This window comes from Etheostoma cragini, chromosome 3 (assembly GCF_013103735.1).
Source record: "Etheostoma cragini isolate CJK2018 chromosome 3, CSU_Ecrag_1.0, whole genome shotgun sequence".
Lineage (NCBI taxonomy): Eukaryota > Metazoa > Chordata > Actinopteri > Perciformes > Percidae > Etheostoma > Etheostoma cragini.
The window spans coordinates 19522479-19537745 of record NC_048409.1 but is presented as its reverse complement, the minus strand read 5'-3'; the positions used below and the strand labels follow the sequence as shown (position 1 = coordinate 19537745).

The 15267-nt window shown below is 41.1% G+C and overlaps 2 protein-coding genes across 10 annotated transcripts in view; both read left to right on the top strand.

Annotated features, from left to right (window-relative positions):
- The window catches only part of vaspb (vasodilator stimulated phosphoprotein b), a 23717-nt gene extending 11401 nt beyond the window's left edge, over positions 1-12316 (top strand). Inside the window, exons 2-15 of one of the 3 annotated variants that reach the window (XM_034867405.1) lie at positions 2112-2283; positions 4840-5020; positions 5362-5428; positions 6857-6969; positions 7551-7769; positions 7803-7882; positions 8163-8296; positions 8484-8535; positions 8703-8730; positions 8845-8884; positions 9118-9174; positions 10270-10342; positions 10733-10790; positions 10870-12316. In XM_034867405.1, coding sequence (XP_034723296.1) covers positions 2112-2283; positions 4840-5020; positions 5362-5428; positions 6857-6969; positions 7551-7769; positions 7803-7882; positions 8163-8296; positions 8484-8535; positions 8703-8730; positions 8845-8884; positions 9118-9174; positions 10270-10342; positions 10733-10790; positions 10870-10904 — 1309 coding nt within the window. In that variant the 3' untranslated portion in view covers positions 10905-12316. Of the gene's footprint in view, positions 1-2111; positions 2284-4839; positions 5021-5361; positions 5429-6856; positions 6970-7550; positions 7883-8162; positions 8297-8483; positions 8536-8702; positions 8731-8844; positions 8885-9117; positions 9175-10269; positions 10343-10732; positions 10791-10869 lie in introns of all 3 variants that reach the window. The other 2 variants (XM_034867404.1, XM_034867406.1) reach the window with 2 other exon arrangements.
- Positions 12317-12837: 521 nt separating this feature from the next.
- Positions 12838-15267, top strand: part of LOC117942087 (clathrin heavy chain 1-like) — a 30510-nt gene continuing 28080 nt past the window's right edge. For 4 of the 7 annotated variants that reach the window (XM_034867399.1, XM_034867397.1, XM_034867398.1 and 1 more), the window contains exon 1: positions 12839-13219. In XM_034867399.1, the coding sequence (XP_034723290.1) occupies positions 13178-13219 (42 nt within the window). In that variant the 5' untranslated portion in view covers positions 12839-13177. Of the gene's footprint in view, positions 13220-15267 lie in introns of all 7 variants that reach the window. The other 3 variants (XM_034867402.1, XM_034867401.1, XM_034867400.1) reach the window with 1 other exon arrangement.

Sequence of the window (15267 nt, the reverse complement as noted above, 5' to 3'; positions counted from 1 at the left end):
TAAGACGGGCCTTGACATGTGCTGGTTTAAGCAGGGGAACCTTCCATGCCATGCATGATTTCAAACCATGACGTCTTATTGTATTACCAACAGTAACCTTGGAAACGGGGGTCCCAGGTCTTTTCAGGTCATTGACCAGCTCCTCCCGTGTAGTTCTGGGCTGATTTCTCACCTTTCTTAGGATCATTGAGACCCCACAAGGTGAGATCTTGCATAGAGCCCCAGTCCGAGGGAGATTGACAGTCATGTTTAGCTTCTTCCATTTTCTAATGATTGCTCCAACAGTGGACCTTTTTCCATCAAGCTGCTTGGCAATTTCCCAGTAGCCCTTTCCAGCCTTGTGGAGGTATACAATGTTGTCTATATTGTCTTTGGACAGCTCTTTGGTCTTGGCCATGTTACGAATGTCTAATCTGTCATATAATGCCTTATTGGAATTTTTTTTAAACTTTTCTTGGCTTCTTTATGCACATTAATACAATTTTTTTACCTGGGGTGCCCAAACTTTCGAACCTGTGTGTGTGTGTGTGTGTGTGTGTGTGTGTGTGTGTGTTATTTTAAGTTACAAAAAGTTCTCTAGCGTTGCTAAAACCTTTTATTAGTCATTCTAAAAAGATTTGTAAAACGTTTAAGGTTAACATTTTTTAACCCTCAACCTGTTTTAAGATGATGAGACATTGCTTGACATCTGACTGCGTCTTGCCATTTCTGAATTCACTGACCTCAAGTATGTCCTTTGGTCTGGCTGCCTGGTACCAGGTCAACCAGCCTTTAATTAAATCCATAGAGTGTTAACAAACATGTTCGACATAAAACAAATAAGGTACAATTATTCCATCGCATTTTAAATAAATACAACCTTTTGCAAAGCTTGTGTTCAAATGTTTACATAGACTTGGTCCTCAATCTTATTACAAATACATCATAAGATTACAGAGCTTTTGCAGATACACCAGAGCAGCTTCAAGTGGCAAGTCCCACTCTGCAAAACATATTTTTCTATGAAAGGAACAAAATGTAAATGTAAATGTAAATGTAAATGTGCTGTATTTATATAGCGCTTTTCCAGTCTTAACGACTGCTCAAAGCGCTTTTACATCTACAGGAAACATTCACCATTCACACACATTCATACACTGTGGCCGGGGCTGCCGTACAAGGTGCCACCTGCTCATCAGATAAACACTCACACACATTCACACTCCGATGCGCAGCACCGGGGGCAACTTGGGGTTCAGTGTCTTGCCCAAGGACACTTCGACAATGACTGCAGGGGCGGGGATCGAACCACCAACCTTCCAATTGGCAGGCAACCGCTCTACCACTGAGCCACAGCCGCCCACAAAGTCCTAGTACTGCAACCTGACCACTTAAAATTTGCTGCAAACTTCACCACTTTTAAGAGAGCGGCCACACTGTGGTTAATTTCTTTACTGACTATTCTAATCTTAGTTTCATAACGCCCTTCTAGGGACAGGTTTTGCAAACCTGCATCTGCTATTAACACTATGATACTTACATCGGAGAGCTTTCAGTTTTGTCTATTTATGCTGCATCTGTCACTACTAAAGCATGAATAAATAAATACTCCATAACTGGTCACTCTCGCAGGTCGAAATAGACAAGAACTATGAGTCTCTGTCAGCATCTTTTAGAGAGAGCCTTAAAGATTTATTAATCTATATAGATCTGTAGGCCTGTCACAAGAAAGAATAAACCAAATGTGTTGTGTTGTTAGACCACAAAGATCCTTGATTTTGTCAGCTCAGTGTGCAATCATTACAACAAACCCCTGTGGATTCATCTTTGTGGCTATATGTTTTTGCAGTTGCCAGTACTTCCTGCTCTGATGTGCACACTTTGCTTAGAAGCATCTTCCTCTTCTTCATGGCTACATGTAGGAGATGTCACCTCTCAATGCCTTAATATACTTATAATGAGATTTGCCTCACACTGTTTTTGTCTTAAACGGTTGCCTGTAACATTTTGAAAGAATAACAACTCAAACCAAGTGTGATTTTTTTTCACAAGTGCAATATCAAAAGTAAACTCAAAATAATGGTTTTAATTATAATTGATGTCCTTTTTCTGTCTTGCTCTTTGTCTTCCAGTGAGTCCAGTATTTGCCAGGCTCGGGCCACTGTGATGATCTATGACGATGGCAATAAGAAGTGGCTGCCGGCGGGCGCTGGACCCCAGTCCTTCAGCAGAGTCCAGATCTATCACAACCCTTCCACCAATGCCTTTAGGATAGTGGGACGCAAGATGCAGACAGACCAGCAGGTATATCTGCTAGCTTTGTGTGTCTGTGTGTGTGTGTGTGTGTGTGTGTGTTAGCGTGCGTGTGTTTCATCTGTGTCTAATGTGGCTCACCGGTGCCTGTAGTCTCCTGTAAGCACCTAAGGGTGTTTGCCCATTCATTCACATTATCATAATTTATCTGAGGCCACACACTAGAGCTAAGTGACTATATAGAAAACATTTACTCTGTATACTATGGAAATTTAATCAGCAATACCTAAGAAGGCATCATTGTCAATTGCTCTGTGGCTTTATTCCTTTTTTTAAGTGCCTTCACTTTGTCAATTGTTTTTACTAAATACTGCGTACCATCAACACACTTATTAAAAGTACGGCCAGCTTCATTATTGCACATAACTGATGACCTTTTAAACTATATCACCAGAGTTTACAGCTTCACGGTTTCAGCTTAAACCTTGCCACCCTCTCCACCCAACTGAACACACTTTATTGGCTTAAAATTAAGGGTTCAATCACTAAACACACTGCAAACTCAAGGTCCCCCCTTCCCGATTTACAGCCCCCCTCTTTTGGATTAATATAACTCACCGTTATCGACTACGGTCGCTGAACAGGATGCTAATGGTAAACCGTTACTAACGTTACTAACGCGCTAGCTAGGAGTTAGCAGGGTTAGCTTGGCGCCGTTAGCCAGGACCTGTCGGGATCACTTTCCTGGCTGTGTGTATTGTTTTTGCAAGTTACCAATTTGGGTACTTTAACTATATAATTCAATGAGAGTACACAAATGTTGAAATTGCATAAAATGCCCGTTCCTTGTAGATGTGCTAAATTAGCATGAAGCTAATGCTTACCTGTTCAGGAGGAGATTAGCCAACTGCTGTGTTTTTGTGCTTTGGGAATGAGAAAACATAAGAACGATCTTGCAATTGCTTGAGATAAACTTCATGTTTTGATTGTGTACAACTTGCTGTGATGAGTTCAAGTGTTCATTTTTAACTTTGCAGTGCTTTGCAGCCATTAAGCCAAAAACCTTGTTGCATACAGCTCAGCCTTGTACTCACAGGTTTTCTAAGCTTTTGTTTTAATTTTAATATGGTACTGGTCTAAGTACAACCGATTGCTTTTATTAGGGATGGTTAGCATCTAATTAATAAGCTATCAAGACATATATCCTATATTGTCAAGAACTTGAAAATATCAAGATCCTATTAGTTATATTGCCCAGACAGACAACACAGGACATGTAGGACTTTGTCCTTTTATTTTTGTAATGATTGTTTAACCTGGCAGAGAATACACATTAATGCACTCTGACCTGAAGCAGATTTTTTTTATTTTTTTTATTTGTGGAACATGTATTGTTAATTTTGGGCGTGACGCATAGTGAGAAAAGAGAATTCCCCTTCAAACCTGACAATCAACACACATTTTGAAAAAGAAGAACAAAGAGGTTTTCCTTTTGTTATCACCAGTTAATGACTCACCAGATAAAGGTTGGCAGATTTCAAGTTAATATGCTGGGTAAATTGTGTTTGGGTGGGTCTACTCTTGACTACGCCCCTGCTATACTCTTCCTGCTTCCTCTGTGTGTCTCTCTCCTTCTTTAAACATTTAGGACTCCAAAGTGTTTCCCAGAGACTGGTCTTAAAGTAGATGGTGTTTCCTGAGATAGTTAGCTTGTTCAACCATTTCCTGTGACAATTTAGGAAGAAGCCTGATACCCAATAAGGACTCTAAATTTGTGTCTGATGGAGACATGCAACTTGGTTTAGGATGGTGCTGGATGAGAGCACATAGGAGATAATGAGAGAGAATATACAGCGGCTGTATTTCCTCTCTACATTCATGTTTCTTCCTGTTCTTTCTCTGTCTTTGTGTAGAGTAACTTTTAGTTGTTTGGTAGTTAGTTTTTTGTGTCCCAGTTTGATTTATAATTAAGTGGCATTGAAAGTTGAACCGTTGTATTATGGTTTTTCTACAGGCATTCAGGCCTTTTGAACATTTTGCTTTCGTTCACTTAAAAAAAGATATAAAAGCTCCCCCTTTCATCCTCATTTTGAATGTGTTCCTGGTCATAGCCTCAGTCTGTCCGTCCAATCTTTCTTATCTTTTGACAGGATGATGTAGAGTGGAGGAATGCCACTGGTCTACAGTAGCAGCTGAACTTGCTACACTCTGTTTTCAGTGCATGTTGCTTATGATATTCACCCTGACAGGGTCTCCTCTCCTCCTCTCTGCTCTGTGGAATCCAAAGGCTGTTAAACAAATAGTGAAATGGTGCGTCAGCACTTTCAGGCAACGCTCAAACCCAGAACAATTTCCCCCCCCTCCTGGTACATAGGCTTCACGCCACCTGCTGGGTGGAATATAAACCAGTACAATACCACAAACATAAAGTGTACACTATAATTTTAAGCATAAAAAGGGTTTATTTAAACAGTTTTATAGCTCCCAGAAACTAACCTTTTATTTTTGACACTATTTGTTTGAATACGGGCAGAAAGTAATAATTTAGCTCATCATTTGCTACCAAAAGGACTCCTGTATTGATTGTCTGTCCTCTTCCCTCCACAGGTGGTTATAAACTGTCCAATTGTTAGAGGTCTCAAGTATAACCAGGCCACACCCAATTTCCACCAGTGGCGGGATGCCCGGCAGGTGTGGGGGCTGAACTTTGGCAGCAAGGAAGATGCTACTCTATTTGCCAGTGGCATGGCTCACGCTCTGGAGGTGATCACCTCCATGGCAGACGCAGGTACATTAGTTCTCACTATACCTCTGGTCCAGTGTAGCAGACCTAGTGCAATTAAAGACCATAAAATGCCCTAAAGGGTACACCACCCTTTTTGGTCCCTCTGTCACATCATGGCTGTCTACACGGTCCTCGGTCTTTGCACACTCAACTTTATGGGTTGAAAAGGTGCGTACACCAAGAAAAGTACACTAAAGCAAATGGTTCAATTCAAAGAGTGACATAAAATACAAATAATACATTCTGCAAGAGTGTTCAAAACCATTCACAACAATGTCTTATCCAATGTTCTTTAATTTTTTTAAATTTATAATAAGAATGTTTTCTGTGTTGTATTTTGGCAGGCTATGCAACCCTCCCCCGCCCAGTATCAAATGGACCTACTCCAGAAGAGCTTGAACAACAACGACGGTACTTTCAGGCTACTAACCACATTCATTTCGCTGTGCTAATTTTAATAAACCAAATTCTGTTGGGAATTCTGTTGGATGTCCTCTTGTTGTATTTCAGCAAAATAATATAATAATAAAAGAAAATGTAAGGAAATGTATCCAGCTGATAACCCTGACATCATTGCCAGGTTTCTTCTGGGTCTGCAGGATGGATTCAGCACAACAGTTCCACAGCCAGTATTTGTTGAAAAAGTAGATTTGGTTTGGAAGCAAATAGTTTTACTATGTAGACAAGTTGGCTGTTCTGTGGGGCCATGTGAAGTTTGCGTTTCTAACGAAAGCAAAATATCCTCTGGGTTTAGTTGAATAACAATCAATAGCTAGTTGAGCTGCCTTGGCTTTGCAGTAGTCTTATTGGCATGGGTTTGCACACACGCACATGTAAAGGATTTGATGGCATTAGCCTGACAGTGCTAAACCCTCCGTTAGCCCCTGTAGGTTAAAGGTTAAAAAGACCGCAAGGTGCACAACTCTCAAATCAACTCCACCGCTCTCTATCTATCTGTCTCTCCCGTTAGACTTGTAGTGACACAGTGCACTCCTAGGTATTAACCTTCTTATCTCATTTGACTCGAAAGAAATATGTTGCACAGTAGGGAGGCTTTGTTGTTGGCTAGAGGGACTGTCTGTCAAGTTTCTAGCTGTCCCAGTGGCTGATGGCATACTGTAGTTTAGGGATAATTTAAAACCTTTGAAATCCAGCATGGATGCAGGTGTTGGGGGATTTGCATTAATGCATTTAGGTCTGATGAACATAGGTGCACAGTATTAAACTGAAATCAAATGGTAGTGGAAAAAAGCAATAATCTGAAAAACGTATATGGACGTCATCTCCCTTCCCCCTTTTACTGGGCACGTTGCCAAAGTGGATCAGCTGTGCTGTACACCATCTCTCACTTTGTGTGCATGACTGTGCTTGTGGACCTGTGCATTTTTGAGGGAGAGGGGGCAGTAGTTAACCGTGGCAGCTTGAATTAGGCCACTGTGTCCAGCTGTGGACTTCTCAGTGGTCGGCTAATGAGAAGCTATGAAATTCACTTCTCATTATTTTACCAAAGCTGGTATATTGAATACAAATCCTGATTTATAGCTCTCCGTACCAAATATATTATTAGACACACAGTAGTTTGAAAACCATGTGTGTTGCATAAATAATCTACAGGACATTAACACATTAACTGAGACTGGCTGAAAGCTGGCACTGCCCATCAGGCCTCATTTGCTCTCCTAATCTCTGATTTATTTAAAGGTTAGCCTGTCTAATCTTAACACTCAAATTAAATAATAACTTTCTGTTTTCATTTGTGTCCTTTTCAATGACTGGTTTAGTTTGAGCATGTTTACATGTATTTGTCACTGACATATGTGTTTGTTTGTTTGTACATAGGTTGGAGCAGCAGAAACTGGAACAGCAGGAACGGGAGCGACAGGAGAGAGAGAGACAGGAGCTGGAGCGGCAAGAAAGAGAGAGACAGGAGAGAGAAAGACAAACTGCTGCAGGTCAGGAAACACCTGGGCTGGTCAACATAACTGCACTTGACTACAAAGCAGTCCAGTCTTTGTTCCTCATATTTTACGTAGTATTTTTCTTTGTCTTTTTATCTTAATGAGAAAAATGTATAATACTGACAGCTAGCGTTTTAAAATGGCTACTGCAGTCCAAATTGAAACTACTGGAGAGTCGTCTCCCCTCAACCCCTCTTCCCCAGAGCCGAAGCGTGCGAGGGTTGCCAGGTTGAGAACGTTGAACCCAACGTCCCACAATGCCAATGTTGGCTAGATGCGGGTTTTGTTGACGGTCATAGATTGATGGTTGCCCAAGCTATCCCGAAAAAAGCTCTTAAAAATACACACTTTGCAGAGAGAGAGAAAGCTATATATATATATATATATATATATATATATATCACTGTTTTGGTTGAGCTATGTTATGATGTTGTGGTAATCTTACAAGATTATCACAAGAACTGTCTCGGACCTTTTACTTACATGACAGTGCACACGTATCACAGTGTCATTGGCAAATTGTTATTACTAAATAGTTTGGGAATAATTACTAATGGTCCATCTCTGTTTTATAGTTTCTATTCCTCCAGCTCCACTGTTGGCCCCTGGAGGCCCCCCTCCTCCACCGGGCCCTCCTCCACCCCCCGGCCCTCCTCCGGGTGTTGGCATACCTCACCCGCCGGCACCACCTTCCTCAGGACCTCCGCCGGCCCCACCACTGCCGCCTCCAGGAGGAGGAGGAGGAGGAGGTGGCAATGGTGGTGGAGGAGAAGGAGGAATTAGCAATGGTGGTGGTGGAGGAGGAGGAGGAGGAGGAGCAGCAGCAGGAGGAGGAGGAGGAGGAGGAGGTGGGGGAGGTGGCTTGGCAGCTGCCATAGCAGGAGCTAAACTGCGCAGAGTGTCCAAGGTTAGTACATAACAAAACACTTTTATTAACTAGTGGACATTTTATATTCCTGTTACTTTGTAACTGTTATTGAAGGCAAGGTTACCTCGACTATAGTTGAATCCAGTATGTGCCTCACTTATAATGCAAATGGCATTCTGCTGCTGGATTGATCCAACCTTAGAGTTGTTCCTGCTTGCAGAGCTTTGATACCTGTATCCAGCAATGGTTATTGAGTCATCATGCCTACACAATGTCTGCTGAGCTCTTCTGTATCTTTTTTGCCATTTGCTGCCCTCAGCAGGAGGACGGAGCCCCTGCACCTCCAATAGGCAGAGCTGACTCCAGCCGCAACAGTGGAGGAGGAGGAGCAGGAGGAGGAGGTGGCGGAGGAGGTGGTTTGATGGGTGAAATGAGTGCCATCTTGGCGCGAAGGTGTGTGACATCACAAGTTGGCTTCAAATATACAATGGTTTTATACAAAGTCATTTTTATTTTCATGTATGCCCTTTCTCCTTGGACATATTATTTAAAGTTCTCTATATACTGTGTAACTCCTTTGAAAACCCCTAGTCTGTTAAGTGTGCATTGTAAAACTTAAAGTGATTCCTCTTTGCATCAGGAGAAAAGCTGCAGACACCGGAGAGAAGCCAGCTGTTAAACCACCAGATAACGCAAGTCTTCTTTTTGTCACTTTTTTTTTATGCTACAAAGCATATGAAACAAATGTTGTTGTTTTTTTATTATTTGGCTCGACACTGTAGGTGAGGGATAGTTCTAAAATAGAAGCGGGTTGATGATGATTCATGCTTAACACAAGGTTTGGGTCTTTTTTATACAGGATGATTCAGAGCCTCAAGGTCAAAGCGGTGAGAACTGAACACTTTTATCTGTTGCCTTCGCTACATTCTGAGATTAATTTGACGTAATATACCAAGTGAATGTCATCAACTCATGTTTTAAATATACATTTTCCTACCCAGACACCCTGAGAAGACCTTGGGAGAAATCGTCTATGACCAGGTAATCCAGGGTTCAGTTATTTCCATGCTGCCATAGTCAGTAAATTCTCCCCCCCCCCCCCCCCCCGGTGTTGGGTGTCTCATGTTTGAACTCACCCGAAGAGTAGTTCTCCATCAGTGTGAGTGGGGTGGAGTGAAAATGTGTGCGTCTTGGTTTGCCTGTGGACAAGAGTGATTTTGTGTGTGAAAATCCATTTCCATTCTAAGAGGAGGGTGTGTGTGTCTCACTAACAGGAATAACTCCATCACCAAGAGCATGGACTCCACCCCCTCATTGTCCCAAGGTCCCAGGTATACATGCTGCCCTGTTCACTCACAACCTTAGTTCCCCTTGCTTTTCTTTTCTTTTCAGGTTAGCGCAGCACCAGTGCAACTTACTTATTGGGGTAGTATATTGATAGCACCATCTAATGGATCAGAGATTGGCATGCACCCAAGAGGGACTTGGGGGTGTACAAGCAAAGTGTGTTACCTCTGAAAACTGAATAATGAGATGGAAGTGTGACAGTGTGATTGCAGCTTATTTTTACATGTCACTTCTAAGGGCTGGGGTTGATGCTGTCCTCTTTGGGTTAACTTAACATCTGCTTTATACTGGTGGCATTCATTTCTGAATTTTTGGCCTCTCCAAGGTAGAAAGGATATGATCTTATGTTTTTTTTTTATTACATGGTACCTGCTTAACTCGCCTCAACTCTACTCGTCTTTTTCCGGTTTCCCGTTATGAATAAAAGTCCCTGGTACCAGCCAACGGGTATTGTTTTGTAGTATCACCTCCGTCAAGGTTCCAGCCGAGCCGAGGCGATACCAAAAGGGGATATGAAAACCTGCAAACTGATTGGTCAGAATCGTCACCAATCACTGTGTTATTATGGCTAGCGGCGGACGGGTGTGTCTAGAACCAAAACCAAGGTTTAGCCAGCAGTGGGTTTTTATTTATTCAGCTTCTGTTGAAACAAAACTTTTCTTCTGGCTGTGGCAACAGCCACATGCTGAGAATAAAAAACAACACACCTTGGTCTGTGTGTGTGCCGCGTTCGGTTACGGCAGTTTTGTGTGACGTCGCCATTCTTGCCTCACGCACGACGCGGTACTATATCTACAATGGAAAATGGAAGACTGGGCACTGCGGTCGAGCCGAGCAGAGCTGGTACTAGCAGTGGGTAAGCGCCATTAGATGTGTTAGCCCTCATTGCATCTTTGGGTGTGTGGACATTTCTCTAACTTTCTATTCACTATATTGCTTCATCCCTATGGTACTACTACTGGTTATGTGCTCGATTGACAGTTGGCTTGTCAACACAGTGCCATGGAGCTTATTTTTTGGAGCTGAAATACAAACATAAATATTTCTGTCTGTATTTGTCCATTTCTTGTCTTCGACAGGCCCAAGCTTGTAGGCAACAACAGCAATGATGCAGGTGGAATGGATGACTCGGATTTAGAGAAAATGAAACAGGTGAATTTCTCATCAGCCCAAACCACAGATTTTCTTAACCAAAAGAGCTGAAACTGAATGTGTGAGATTACATGTATTTACAGTCTGCTTTCTCAAGTAAACTGATTTCATAAACCTCTAACTGCGCAGTCACTCATTAAAAAAAAAAAAGCTGTGTCTTCTATCCCAATACAGTTAAAATAAGATTGACATGCTTCTAAAATAAGGTTGGGGGTCAGGTGAGAAATCAGATTACAGATTTGCTGTATGTATACCTGGATTTTCAGTAACCAGGTTTCTAAGTTCATAAAAACACTTTACTTCTGCGCTACTTGCATAACTTGGTTTCTCTGAGTAACCTGGTTACTAGTGGTAGTGTTTAACTACTGTCTGGCAATTGTTATTCTGCAGGAGATCCTGGAAGAGGTGCGGAAAGAACTACAAAAAGTCAAGGAGGAAATTATTGGAGGTTAGATTACTTTACACTGTAAATTTGCTTGAATATGCATTATTTCAGGTACTTAATGCTTGTTTTTCCTCTTCCACAGCCTTTATTCAGGAGCTGCAAAAGAGAAGCACATAGTTCAGCTGAGTGTCAGGTGTAACGGAGGAATGTGATAGATGGAGGTGGTTGAGGATCATTGGGACCTCTCCTCCACTGCACCCTTCCATGTAGCCCAGGGATTTCTCCTTCACAATTTCTCTTTTCTCTCTCTCTCTCTCTCTCCTACACAAACACATGTGAGCATTTATGTGTAAATCATGCATATTCACTTAACGTAAATGGTAACCCAGGGAAGCTCCTCACGTCGCCATCCGGCACTTTTGATGATCACTCACTAATATTGCGGCTGTGATTCCATCTATCCCATCTCTCTCCTGTTCATTCATCCCGTCCCCTTGTGTCCTCTGTGTTCATTTTCAGCTGAACCAATTCAGAGCACATAGCTACAGCCACAGTTGCTCTTCCAATTCATCATCATGTACACTCATCATAACCCTCTTTTCTGCAGAAATCCTGCTACTTGTGTTCTCCCTTCTGCTTTCAGACGCACCATTTACTGATAGATCATTCTTCAGTATTCAGGGACAATGTATTCGTCACATTTTTACTGTAATAGCAAGATGCTGGGATGCTTTTTTCCTCTTTCTCTGTGGGCAAACAATTGTTCAACCTCAAACACTGCTACAGATAATTTGGTTTAGACGTCTGCTAGTAGGTTATTGTCTCTAATGGTAGTTGGAGGTGGAAAAACAACAATAATCGAGGATGGATCAGAGTGCCCGACTACCTGACTACTGCACTGTCTCTCCATCAAGTGGACTTTCAGCTCCCAGCAATGGCTAAGAACTTAAACAGCACAACACAAGCCATCACTGCTGCAAGATAGAGAAGTTAGAAGAAGAGAAGACAAGTAAAGGGAATCTGATGGACAACCTGAGTGCTGTGAAAGAGGAGGGTGTTGTAGTTCTATGATGTGTGAGAAATGTATTCTCTTTGCATTGCACTTGTTCCAGAGGAAGTGTGTCTGTGTGCCACGCTGCCTTCACAGACTATTCCCTCTCACTTAAAATGAGATATTTGTCAGCCAGTGCAGTGGTACAACACTGTGCTCCTGCTAGTTATTTTCTTCCATTCTAGCTATGTTTTCTAACTTTACAAATGGCCATGATGAGGTCAAGTAATTTGGCCATGACCAACTGCCTTGAGAATAAATATATAAATATCTATATATATATATAAGGAAAATATATATATTTGTTTTGAGGGAAAATGTTAGCAAAAATGAAATGGTGTTTCTATTTTAATTGAAATGACTGGTGAATGGGGAATTTTCTTTTTTCAATGATAGTTTTCTTATGTTATTTTTGGGTTTACTGTTTCTTTTTTCTAATAGAGTCTAGGCTTTTTACACTGAAATATTAAGAAAACAGCTTAGAGACACTGGATTAGAAATGCCTTTATAGTCGAATACAGCTGCTTCTTGAAATGCATTACTTTGTCTTGAGTCATTTTTCGTATCCTGTTGTAAGACGTCTTTAAATTCAGACTAACTGAATTTTATGAACTATGGGCTTAATTGCACAAACACCCTTATACTGAAGTACACACTGAATATGCTGTCATGGATTTGAAAAAATGGATACTATTTTTATATGGAGTTGAGTACTTATAAATTTGTTTGATGGAGAGAAAAAGATCCGTGAAACTGAGTTGAAACACCAACATTGTATATTGCTTAAATTGAAAAACAAATATCCCATAATGAATAATTGATTATTTTGAGAAAGTTCCTCGTACTCATGATTTACATGATTTTCTTTTCATCACATCTGCGGAAATGGCCTTCCATGGTTATTTATGATTGGGTTTATGGAGAAATTAACTTAAATCTGTGAAACTGTTAAGAGTTGAATCACACAGACATTGTGTTATTTTGCTTAATTTAAAAAATTAAAAAATAAAGATAACGATGATACCCATCCTTAAACCAGGGCCACAGCCAGTGTCCTTCCAGAGCTCCCTGGATGCTTCCGGATTGACAAGGCTCTGAGCCGTTTCCGCCGCCATTGCGGATTTTGGACAGAAGATCAGCCGTAGCCACTGCTATCCATCGATGCAGTGCAGGAAGCAAACACAGAAGGGGGACAATTTTGACATTTCCACTGATACCAGATTTAGGGAACACGAATAACAACACCGTATAATATTTTTTATCGTGATTTTCTTATTTCACTGACTGGCTCCGACCTACACGAACAGTGAGGAGGTCGTAGCTAGCGCGGAGCTACTGTCTAGCTAGCCAGCTGTACGGCTAGGATTTCAGAACTCTGGAGGAGCTCAAGGAAACCACCATGGCTCAAATCCTGCCTATCCGCTTCCAGGAGCACCTACAGGTATATGAACACCAACATTCTCATTATTTGTGGATTTCCCCGCGTAACAAGCTAATTTAAACGTCAATACCTGCAGCAGATGAATGACCTCCCCTCCCCCGTTTAGTCAGCTGCTAGCTAAGCTAACATCTAGCTTTTCAGGCTATCAACTCTCATTCATTGGACTGATGCTGTTGCCTAGCTAGCGTTAGTCGACTCAACTCCAGCCAACGTAAGCTGTCAATGACGACCAGGGGGAGAAACAAGTTAACATTTATCACTTCCCATGACCTTCAGTGGCCAGCTCTTTGTTATTTAACCTGTGCATGGCTACATTTACGTGATAAAATACCTATTTCATTAGCTAGCTAATCGTTACAGTTAACGTTAATGTGTCGTGAGGGATGTTGGAGGCACGTCATCTTACATTAATCGTAGCTAACGTTATGTGTTCAGTCCTCAACCTGACTAACATAAAAGTATATTGCTAGGATGGCTGCTTTGATGCACCCATAATGTTATTATTATTATACGGACCCTTTAATAATGATGTGTCAAGTAATTAGGGATGGGTATATTTCAAAAGTTTTCGGTACGATGCTGCAAATTCGATACCGGATCGTGAACGATACTTTTTTCGATACCAATTTAATAAGGCACATTTTTTTCCAGCTCCTTTACGCCTATGTGACGTACGCTGTAGTCAAAATTCTCCAAAATACAGTGACACATGTGCCCTATCTCTGTGCAAAATACAGTGTTTTTTCTACATGCTGTGTAATATTAGACAGACAATCACAAGCGTTATTAGATCTTGGTACAAGCATGCTGCATACTTAGTGGCTCACTGAGACATGTTCATATTCATTATTGGATTCCGGTATTGAATGACAAGGCATTTTTCAATACTGCAAATTATGGAGGCAATTTCGTGGTGCTTAAAATGATCAATGTTTGGTACCCAGCCCTACAAGTGATGTACAAAACCTAGCTAGTAGCTGTAAAACTGGGGTTATTGACAGACAGACTGAAGTTTATGTCATACAGTAAAGGCTTATTTATGGTTGTATGTAGGCTCTACGTAGACCAAGTGAGTGTGACGGGGGTTAGCTTCGGGTGAAGTACCAATTCCGGCGGCAGAGAAGCATTGTCTCTCTTGTGCTTTCTGTCCTCAATCGAAAAGCTCTAAAAGGAAAAGTTGACCATCGTCTTGATTTCATGTTTACGAAGAAGGAGAACCCAGAAATGAGTAGAGGGAAATGCAACACTACAAAGCCACGGCAAAGCGGACCAATCAGTCCTTAGGGTACGGTGTAGGGTACGTATTTACACATACCTACATACGTACCTTTTGGCATAGATTCAACACACAACCATAAATCAAGCTTAAGGTTCTGTGCCGTCAGGCCATTTATTCAGCTAAGGAGAAACAATTCTATAGAAGTTTATACCTGTGAAATGTTATCTCCTCAGCTGTCGGAGGTGAATCAAGTAGTTCACCCATCCCGTCAGTAATGACATCCTCAAACCAGACTAAAATTAAATTAAATTTTACGAATCTTTCATGTAACCCAAGACACTTATACAGAAAACAAGAAATTAAGTATTCTTTTTGACGGGTGCTTGACAGGGTTTAATACCATCAGAGGTACTGGTTTCTTAGATTCTGTTTTGCCAGGAATTTGCAGCAGAAGTGGCCATTTAGCCTAAAATAAAAAAAAAAAGAAAGTAACCACTACAATTTATTTTAAAAAATATTGAAAATTATGACCTAAATATGTTTGCTCATCATCCTTGTTATAATTTATTATAAAGTGTGATTTGAAATGATTTTATGAATAATGACGCCTTAGGTGTTGATATGGTGCTCCCTCCTAACTTGGACTTACAGTGGTGTGAAAAAAAGTGTTTGCCCCCTTCCTCATTTCCTGTTCCTTTGCATGCTTGTCACACTTAAGTGTTTCGGAACATCAAACCAATTTAAACTATAGTCAAGGACAACACAAGTAAACACGAAATGCAATTTGTAAATGAAGGTGTTTATTATTAAAGGTGAAAAAAAATCCAAA